General features: G+C 36.3%; 1 protein-coding gene across 1 annotated transcript; it reads left to right on the top strand.

The window, feature by feature from the left end:
- Window positions 1-4,619: 4,619 nt before the first annotated feature.
- LOC107935700 (TMV resistance protein N) lies at window positions 4,620-10,414 on the top strand. The gene is given in 8 exon segments (XM_041104426.1): window positions 4,620-4,625; window positions 4,875-5,353; window positions 6,021-6,395; window positions 6,397-7,123; window positions 8,044-8,122; window positions 8,226-8,287; window positions 8,424-9,506; window positions 9,597-10,414. Coding segments are annotated over 8 exon segments (3,564 nt in total). The 3' UTR covers window positions 10,350-10,414.
- The last annotated feature ends 715 nt before the right edge of the window (window positions 10,415-11,129 follow it).

The raw sequence follows: 11,129 nt of genomic DNA, 5'->3' as shown, positions 1-11,129 counted from the left end.
ATAACTCTCACCTTCTTGGAGTCTTCTCGGAAAGAGCATCTATGACCCCGAATTTCCACACCTACTCCGTTTCATAGATATTATTATACTGATAGATTCACCTACTCCCTTTGTTCTTCCCTCGAAATTTCATCTGTTTTTCTCCCCTCATGCTCATATACTTATTGTTTCAGAGGTATTGAGCGACTGATTTTGAACACTACATCCACATAGTTTTCTTCTCATACATCCTCATGTCATCGTTACTGTTAAATAAACTTAAATGAAAGTTAAGAGTCATGTAAGTGAAAGGTCAAGAGTTGAAAGGTCAAGAGTTATATTGTTTTTTAATGGGTTTAAATTAGTAGTTTTTTGTTTAGGAAAATGAAAGGTCAAGAGTCATTGGTTTATGGTTATTATTAGATTTTAATATTTTCAATTTTTGTTGTTTTAAATGGTAAACTATAGCCTATAAATAGTTTGTAAGCTTTTGATTTTATATGAGAGAACAATTTTATATTGAGAACATTTTCCACAATTTGGTATCTGAGCTATGGAGAGTGTGACTAGTAATGTGCCATTGCCTCGACTAACAAAGGTGAACTATGAGAATTGGAGCATCCAAATGAAAGCTCTTCTCGGGTCTCAAGATGGTTGGGAGGTGGTCCAAGAAGGTTTCGTAGAACCGACAACTACTACGGGATATACGGCGGCTCAAAACAAGGCGTTGAAAGAAATGCGGTCGAAAGATAAGACGGCATTGTACATGTTATTTCGAGCCGTTGATGAGTCGGGCTTTGAGAAGATTGCAAGTGCGACAACTTCAAAAGAAGCGTGGGACATTTTAGCAAAGGTGTACAAAGGAGCCGACCGAGTTAAACAAGTCCGACTTCAAACTCTTCGTGGCGAGCTAGAAGGCATGAAGATGAAGGAATCAGAAGGTGTCTCCGACTACATCACGCGTGTTCAAACCGTGGTGAACCAACTCAACCGAAACGGAGAAGCGTTAACTGATGCACGAGTTGTGGAGAAGATTTTGAGATCGTTAACTGACAGTTTCGAAAATGTCGTATGTGCCATAGAAGAGTCAAAAGATCTAGCAACGCTTACAGTCGATGAACTCACCGGTTCTCTTGAGGCACATGAACAACGTAAGGAGAAGAAGAAAGAGGAGACACTCGAGCAAGCACTTCAAACCAAGGCATCAATCAAAGACGAAAAGGTTCTCTATTCTCAAAGCTTTCGAGGTAGAGGCCGTGGTCGTGGAGATCGAGAAAATGGTCGTGGTGGAAAAGGTCATGGTCAAGAAGGGAATTATGAAGAGAAGGAGCATTCAAACCAACAAAATTGGCGGGGAAGAAGACGTGGTCGTGGAAGAGGCGAATGGTCGAATTATTCCAATGTCGAGTGCTACAAGTGTGGCAAATATGGTCACTATGCGAAGGATTGTAACTCTAATAAGTGTTACAATTGTGGTAAGGCGGGACACTTCGCGAAAGAATGTCGCTTCTCGAAAAAGGTGGAAGAGACAACCAACCTAACCACGGAAAATGAGGAGGCAAAAGAAGGTTTTCTCTTGATGGCACACAACGAAGTCAACACCAACAACAACATGGTGTGGTACCTTGACACGGGTGCAAGCAACCATATGTGTGGGCTCAAGCACCTATTCAAAGAGATGTAAAAGGTTGAAACGGGACATGTGTCATTTGGAGATGCGTCGAAGGTTGAGGTAAAAGGCCAAGGTACCATTTGTTATTTACAAAATGATGGGTTAATTGGGTCAATCCATGATGTGTATTACGTACCAGACCTCAAGAGCAACATTTTGAGTATGGGGCAACTCATGGAAAAAGGTTATTCGGTACTTATGAAAGATCGGGTGTTACACTTGAAAGATAAGGAAGGGTGTTTGGTCGCTCGAGTTGAAATGGAGAGAAATCGCATGTTCAGGTTGAATCTGAGAAGTGTTCGAGGAAAATGTTTGCGAGTTGATGTTGAAGACAAGGCGTTGCTATGGCATCTCTGTTTTGGCCATCTACATTATGGTGGTCTAAACAAGTTGGCAAAGAAGAATTTGGTGCATGGGCTACCAGACATGGACTATGAGGGAAAATTTTGTGAAGAATGTGTGCTCGGTAAGCATGCGAGAACTTCGTTTCAAAATAAGGCAGAATATCAGGCTAAGCAACTTCTCGAATTGATTCATACCGACATATGTGGACCAATCACCCCTGAATCTTTTAGCGGTAAAAGGTATTTCATTTCTTTTATCGATGATTTCTCACGAAAAACTTGGGTTTATTTTCTTAAAGAAAAATCCGAGGCATTGGAGGTGTTCAAAAAGTTCAAAGTGATGGTGGAAAAAACAACTAGTAGACACATCAAATCTGTACGATCTGATAGAGGTGGCGAGTATACTTCGACGGCTTTCATGGAGTATTGTGAGGAGCAAGGCATAAGATGATTCCTAACCGCACCGTACTCTCCCCAACAAAATGGTGTGGCCGAGAGGAAGAATCAGACTATTCTCGACATGGTTCGATCAATGCTTAAGATCAAGAAGATGCCGAAGGAATTTTGGGCGGAAGCCGTGCAATGTGCCATCTATGTGCAAAATCGATGTCCACATGCGAAGTTGGATGATCAAACACCACAAGAAGCTTGGAGCGGACAAAAACCATCAATTTCTCATCTTAAAGTATTCGGTAGTGAGGCCTATGCACATGTGCCGGATCAGCGAAGAACGAAGCTCGAAGACAAAAGCAAAATGTTTATTTTTATTGGGTATGATGAGAAAACAAAAGGATACAAGCTACTCGACCCGATAAGTAAGAAGGTTGTGGTAAGTCGTGATGTACGATTCAATGAAGCAAGCGAGTGGGATTGGAATAACTCAACGAAGGTTATCACCAAAGATGGAGGATCATCAATCGCTACACCAACAATCATACCGACAAATCCTGAAACTACCGATGATGAAGATGAACCGCAACAACCAAAAATGCGAAGTTTGCAAGATTTGTATGATTCAACAAATGAGGTACATATTGTATGTCTTTTGGCAGATTCCGAGATTATAAGTTTTGAAGAGGCTGCACGGGATAAGAAGTGGCAAACTGCTATGGATGAGGAGATTAAAGCAATTGACCGCAACAACACATGGGAGTTAACAGAATTGCCAAAAGGAAGTCAACCCATTGGTGTGAAGTGGGTGTTCAAAAGAAAGATGAATGCTCAAGGCGAGTTAGAACGGTACAAGGCGCGACTTGTTGCAAAGGGATATAAGCAAAAGGAGGGGATCGATTATGATGAGGTATTTGCTCCTGTTGTAAGAATGGAGACAATCCGGCTGCTCATTGCACAAGCGGCACAATTTAAATGGCCAATATTTCAAATGGATGTCTAGTCGGCATTCTTGAATGGTGTGCTCGAAGAAGAAGTCTACATCGAACAACCACCCGGGTACATGAAAAATGGAGAGGAGAAAAAGGTGCTGAAATTAAAGAAGGCACTTTACGGGTTGAAGCAAGCACCGCGGGCATGGAATACTCGTATCGATACATACTTCAAGGAGAATGGGTTCAAATAATGTCCTTATGAACATGCCCTCTACGTGAAGAAGAATGGAGGTAATATGTTATTTGTTGCTCTTTATGTCGATGACCTCATTTTTATGGGGAACAATGGTAAGATGATACTGGATTTTAAGAGCAAAATGACACAAGAATTCGAGATGACAGATTTGGGTTTAATGAAATTTTTCCTTGGTTTGGAGGTTCGACAAGAAATGACAGGTATTTTTGTGTCACAGGAGGCATATGCAAAGGAAATTTTGAAGAAGTACAAGATGACACATTGCAACTCGGTATCAACACCAATGGAACCAGGTGTAAAACTCTCGAAATTCGATGGAGGAGAACGAGTCGACGCAAGTAAATACCGAAGTTTGGTGGGAAGCCTTCGCTATCTCACTTGCACAAGGACTGACATTTCGCTAAGTGTTGGCATTATAAGTCGGTTCATGGAGGAGCCGGTTTATTCACATTGGAAGGCGTTGAAGCGAATCCTACGGTACATTCAAGGAACGGTGTCACACGGGTTATTTTATTCAAATATGGAAGATTACAAGTTGATTGGGTATTCCGACAGTGATTGGTGCGGAGACTTAGATGATCGGAAAAGTACATCGGGATATGTGTTCTTTATGGGTAACACAACATTTGCTTGGCTTTCAAAGAAGCAACCAATCGTGACACTATCGACATGTGAAGCTGAATATGTGGCAGCATCTTGGTGTGTGTGTCACGCTATATGGCTCAGAAATTTGTTGGGTGAGTTGGAGCAACAACAACTTGGTGCAACTGAGATACGAGTTGACAATAAATCAGCGATTGAGTTGGCAAGGAACCCAGTGAATCATGAGAGAAGCAAACACATTGACATTCGTTTTCATTTCATCCGAGATCATGTAAAGGAAGGAAGTGTGAAATTAGTACACGTGGCAAGTCGGGACCAAGTCGCGGATATCTTTACAAAACCGCTACCGATGATACTCTTCGACAACTACAAGAAATTAATCGGCATGAAGGATGGCAGAAGCATTTAAGTTTACAGGGAGTTTTGTTAAATAAACTTAAATGAAAGTTAAGAGTCATGTAAGTGAAAGGTCAAGAGTTGAAAGGTCAAGAGTTATATTGTTTTTTAATGGGTTTAAATTAGTAGTTTTTTGTTTAGGGAAATGAAAGGTCAAGAGTCATTGGTTTATGGTTATTATTAGATTTTAATATTTTCAATTTTTGTTGTTTTAAATGGTAAACTATAGCCTATAAATAGTTTGTAAGCTTTTGATTTTATATGAGAGAACAATTTTATATTGAGAACATTTTCCACAGTTACTTTCGACTTCCTCATCCATTTCTAGAAAGAAATACGATGTGTTCTTGAGTTTTAGAGGTGAAGATACTCGCAAGAATTTTACGGATCATCTCTACGATGCTCTAAATAGAACTGGGATCGTCACTTTTAGAGATGATCCAAAGTTGGAAACTGGTGAAGAGATCGCACCGGAACTCTTCAACGCAATTCAGCAATCATGGTGCTCGGTAATCGTTTTTTCCGAGACATATGCCTTTTCAGGTTGGTGCTTGGAGGAGCTTGCGGAGATTGTTAAACAAAAAAATGACAAGGGTCATAAAGTATTTCCAATTTTCTACCATGTTGATCCATCCGATTTAAGAAAACAAAAAGAAAAAGTTGAAGAAGCCTTTGCCAAACACGAAGAAAGATACAAGGAAGATAAAGACAAGATCCAAAAGTGGCGAAATGCTTTGACTGAAGTGGCTAACATCAAGGGATGGCATTTAAATAATAGGTATTTCTTTCTTATCTTCTCTATTTCCTAATTTTAATGACTAAAAAATTATTTTTTTTATTGGATTGCATGTTATTTTTATAATTTTGTGTTTAATTGAGAATTCTCATATTTCAACTAACGAGCAAATTGTGTATTTTGATTAGAGGTGTCCATGGGCCGGGTCGACGGCCCACCCTAAATATGGGAGGGTTCGGGTAAAAATATAGGCCCAAATTATGGTTTTGGACAAAAAAGAGGCCCACTTAGAAAACGGGCTGGGCATCGGGCACCACATTTTTTGCCTGAGCCCGGCCCGGCCCGAATATAACAAATTTATATTTTTTTAATTTTTTAATTTTAAAATACTTTTTTATTTTTAAAATAAATTTTTGGTGTTTATTAAAAAATGGGCCGGGCCGGGCCAGACTCAAGCTTAGGAATTTTTTCTCGGGCCAGGCCTAGACAAAATTTCAGGCCCATATTTTGGGCCGGACCCAGGCCTAGGACGCTGGCCGAATTTTTTTTGGGCCCGGCCCGGCCCAGCCCATGGACACCTCTAATTTTGATGCTATAATATATCTTACTGTCTTATTCATACTTTTTGTTTGCTTCCAACCATATTATACTTCATGATTCACTAAACTTAAAATGAAAAAGTGCATATCGAATTTTAATTTCATTGTAGGCACGAATCAGAGTTTATTAGAGACGTTGTTAAGAAGATATCAGCAAGATTATGTCAGACATATCCAGTTGTTCATGATGAGTTGGTTGGAATTAGTTTACATTTGGAGGAGTTGTATTCGAAAATAAATATTGGGGAAGACGATGTCCACGTTATAGGAATTTGCGGAATGGGTGGCATCGGTAAAACAACTCTTGCAAGGGTTGCTTACACTCAAATGTTAGCTCATTTTCAAGGTAAATGCTTTCTTGCTGATATTCGAGAAGTTTCAAACAAACATGGACTTGTTTCTTTACAGAAACAACTTCTTTCGCAAATCTTTCCGGATGAATGCTTCAATTTTTTCAATGTTCATGATGGGAATGCCATAATTAGCCACAGGTTGTCCAGTAAAAAAGGTTCTTCTTGTTCTTGATGATGTTGATAACATACAACACTTGAAATGCTTGGTTGGAAGGCGTAATTGGTTCAATTTAGGGAGTAGGATCATTGTAACAACAAGAGATGAGCATTTGCTCCGATCTTATCGAATCAATGATGTGTATAAGCCTACAATATTGAATCCCAACGATGCACTAAGGCTTTTCAATTTGAAAGCTTTTGGCGGTGATACAACGCCGAAAGTTGATTTCATTGAGCTTTCTGAACATGTTGTATATTATGCTGGTGGTCTTCCCTTAGCTCTTGAAGTTTTGGGTTCATTTTTGTGTGGTAGAGATATAGTTCAATGGAGAAGTGCAATCGAAAGACTTAAACAAGATTCTAACAAAAAAATTCTTGACACACTAAGAATTAGCTTTGATGGATTGGAAGAAAGGGAGAAAAATATATTTCTAGATATAGCATGCTTTTTTAATGGGGAGAAGAAAGATTTGGTAATGAAAGTATTGGATGGTTGTGGGTTTTTTCCAGATATTGGAGTCAATGTTCTCATTAAGACATCTCTCATAAAAGTCAGTAATGACAACCAATATTTGTGGATGCATGCCTTGTTGCAAGAAATGGGAAGAAAAATTGTTGAAGAAAAATGTGTTGATGAACCCGGAAAACGTTGTAGATTATGGAAGGAAAGAGATGTCCATCATGTCCTAACAAAAAACACGGTAAATCATTCAACAAAAATTTTATACAAAAATTTCTTTTATTAATATATGATGTAAATCCAAAGCTTAGTCTAATTGGTTTATATATTGATCCTTAAGTGACATTGAGTAGCTTTAATTTTATTGAATTACTTTCATTAGAAAATATTTTATTTACTATATCGCAACCAAAATATTGTGATAATGTTGAACATGTGTGTAAATTTTCAAAAGTTTTATCATACAATTTAGAGCATTTATTTTATCTTCTTATTGTCTATTCTTGATTACTTTTAGGCTACCGAAATGGTTGAAGGCATGATTATCGACAATAAATGGTAGGAAAACATCCACGTAAATGATCATCTCTTTCTTTCTTTTTTCTTCTCACTTTTTTTTTATCAAGCATACTTCATTCTCATATCCCTTTACTTTTTCACCCAACCAAACACATTCTTTAATGTTTAATTTTTCAATCTTATATTTATGAAATTTATAAAGAAACACATTACTCTTTCAAAAGAAATTATAAAAAAATTAATGTCATTGTCTTTGTTAATATTAATGGTTTATATATGATGTAATGACAGTATATATCAATGAACTATGCCATAACATACCATTAAAAGTTTTCAAAAGTAAATCCAAATAATGCCATCATTTCGCTAGTAATGTATAGAATTACACATCAATGAACTAAACATAAATAAAAATATTAGTTCTAGGTTTTTTAGGCTTAGGTAATTAAAAGTGTGAAATAAGTGTTAGATTAAGTATTGTCTAATATATTCAATTATATCGCAATACCGTATTTATATATGCATTACATATATAAGTATTGAATGTGGGTACATAAAAAAATATCAATGCAACATAGCTTTTAGATATAGAATGTTTTTGTATATTTTGAAGCTCATTTTTATTTTACTCATGATTATTAGGGAATCGAGCAAGATGTTCAATTTGAGCGCCGATACCTTCTCGAAGATGAAAAATTTGAGATTGCTCAAAGTGTTTTGCGTATCAAATTGTGATGATCATCTCAAATATCTTTCTAATAAACTACGATTTTTAGATTGGACAGGATATCCTTTAAGATTTTTGCCTTCAAACTTTCACCCAGATAATCTTGTTGCACTTCTTTTACCATATAGTCATATTGAACAACTATGGAAGGGGAATAGAGTAAGAACTAACTCATCTTATCCTTGTGTTTTAATTTATTTTAATATAAATGATTAAACTTTGATTAAGGTAAAAAAAACCAAAAATTAGCATTATTATGTCTACGGCCTAATTTATTATATATTGTCTTCAACAGCCCTTGTTTAAGTTGAAAATGATCAACCTCAAAGGGTCTCAAAACCTGATCAAGACACCTGACTTCACAACAGTACCAAAACTTGAAGCTTTGATTATGGAAGGTTGTACCAGATTAGTAGATGTCCATCCATCAATCGGAGTACTTAAGAGCCTTAAACTTTTGAATTTAAGAGACTGCAAAAGTCTTAGGAGTCTTCCAACCAAAATTGGAATGGAATCTCTTGAAACATTAATTCTTTCAGGTTGCTCAAATCTTGCAAGGTTTCCAGAGTTTGATGGGAAAATAGAACATCTAAAAACTCTTCATCTTTCTGGTTGTTTCAAAGTTGAATATTTACCAGAGAATTTGCAGCAAGCAGAATCTTTGGAAGAGCTTGACTTGAGCGAAACAGCCATAAAAGAACCACCATCCTTCATTTCTCAATTGAAAAATCTTAAAGTTTTGTCTTTCAGTGGATGCAAGGGACCATCATATAAGTCACGATCAAATTTGCCTTTTCTTTTCAAGGTAATCCAAGGAAGAAGGACGAATCCCATAGCTCCGATGTTGCCTTTGTTGTCAGGTTTGAGTTCATTAAGAAAGCTAAATCTAAGGGACTGCAATCTTTGTAAAGGAGATATTCCACGTGATATTTCTGGTCTATCCTCTTTGATACATCTTGATCTTAGTGGTAACAATTTCATCAGCATACCTGCATCTCTTACTCAGCTCTCGAAGCTTTCGTTTCTTGATTTGTCAAATTGCAACATGTGCACACTTGGTGAAGCAGATATTCATGGTCTATCCTCTTTGAGTTATCTTTATCTTAGGGGTAACAATTTCATCACCATTCCTTTGGCTCTTACTCAACTTAGCAGGCTTAATTTCCTTCGATTATCAAATTGCAAGATGCTTAAATCGTTGCCTCAGCTTCTAACACGTATAGCAGATGTGCGTATAGATGATTGCTCTTCACTTGAAGTAGTTGCAAGTCCATCAAAAGTATGCAATTCAGTGAATTCGGGTTTCATTAAAGCCATTAACTGCTTCAAATTGGCTGAAAATATCAATGCATTAACACTGCTGAAAAAACATCTTAAGGTCGATTAATCTCTATTTTCTCCCTTGCAAAATCTCATACTTGAGAATTTATGGTTTTAGTTACCAAACGACTTGTGTTTTATTTTGCAGGCATTCGCAAATTCAAGAAAAAAGTTTGCTATTATGATACCCGGAAGTGAAATCCCAGAATGGTTTAGCCAACAAAGAAACGACTCTTCAATTAAGATACCCCTTCGGAAAGATAGTCAATGGATTGGAGTTGCTTCTTGCTGCATTTTTATCAATAATGATGCTTCAAGGGATGACGAGGATATCAGTTGTAGTACATTTATCTATTGCAGAAATTCTGAACAAGCCAGCTGTGATGGATCTATTTTTCGAGGTAGAAATCGTAGACAGATTGAGGGGATCCGCCTCTTGGTGGGTAAAGGATATAACGAGCCCATAATGAAAGATCACCTTTTTCTTTGTTATTGGTCGCGTGATAGCCTATATTCAATTTCCATCGAGGATAAATATGGTCATTGTGAAAACAATAATTTATGGGCAACAGATTGCTTAGATCAGAAATGGGATGAGCTTGAGGTGTCTTTCATAGGTCTATCTGGACGCAGTGCCAAGGTGAAGAAGTGTGGTGTTAGAATAGTGCATGAGAAAGATTTGGAAGAAATAAAAGAGTTGCAGTGCCATACCACTCAATCCTCTCCAAATTTTGAACACATCCATCAACACTCTGCTCACAACGATGGATCAACAGATAGCACTTCTCACATAAAACGAAAAGCTAATATCTACGATGAAGCGGAGGAAGAAGGGCCGCAACCAAAACGGATGCAGAAATTTTTCAATTTTATGGTGCGCCAACAGGGGAAGAAGCATTAACTGTGGTAAATTACTTAACCAACAACCTATTGATTTTTTTTTTTACACATTGGTAGCTTTTATTTCATTTAAAGGAATCATTCTAAATTTATTTACTAACGAGATATGATGCTTCTATTATATATCATAAAAAATTAAAATCTTTATTCATACTCATATTGAACATGAGTGCATATTCTATGCATATTGCAAATATTGAGAACATAGGTTTTTATACCATTAAAAATTTGTCACTTAATTCATTCATAATTCATAAAATGTCTACATTCATATTAGTTTCATTTTTTTATTAAATTTTTATTTTCATTATATATATATATTCACTTACATCTATATTTTATTGGTAAGCTGAAGTAAACATAATCAATTTGTGACAAAAATACGGAGAAAAAAGAATATCTTCCATAACAAAGCACGTAATAAAAATGTGAAAATCCTCAAATGAGGATTAGATTCTAATTTCACTTGAGTTAAAAATCATCATTTTTATTTGAGATCTATTTATGTGTTCAATTTAATATATCAAAATTGTTTTTATATATTTGAAAGATTAAATTTAAGTCCTTAATAGGACTTAAATAGGTTTAATTCCTTTTAATAAAAGTACCATTTAAATTTCATGGCTTGAAGTACAAATAATATTATTCCAACTGTTTACTTTATATTTATTATAAAGTAATTATGTTTAGACATTTATTTTTAACACTTATTCAAATATGAATATAAAGTATACTCTTTTAATTAATTGGAAAAAATTTTTATGTGAGAAACATATTCATA

The sequence above is a fragment of the Gossypium hirsutum genome, chromosome D11 (genome assembly GCF_007990345.1).
Source record: "Gossypium hirsutum isolate 1008001.06 chromosome D11, Gossypium_hirsutum_v2.1, whole genome shotgun sequence".
In the NCBI taxonomy this organism is placed as follows: Eukaryota; Viridiplantae; Streptophyta; class Magnoliopsida; order Malvales; family Malvaceae; genus Gossypium; species Gossypium hirsutum.
The sequence above is the reverse complement of the archived record's forward strand: the minus strand, read 5'-3'. Positions and strand labels throughout refer to the sequence as shown.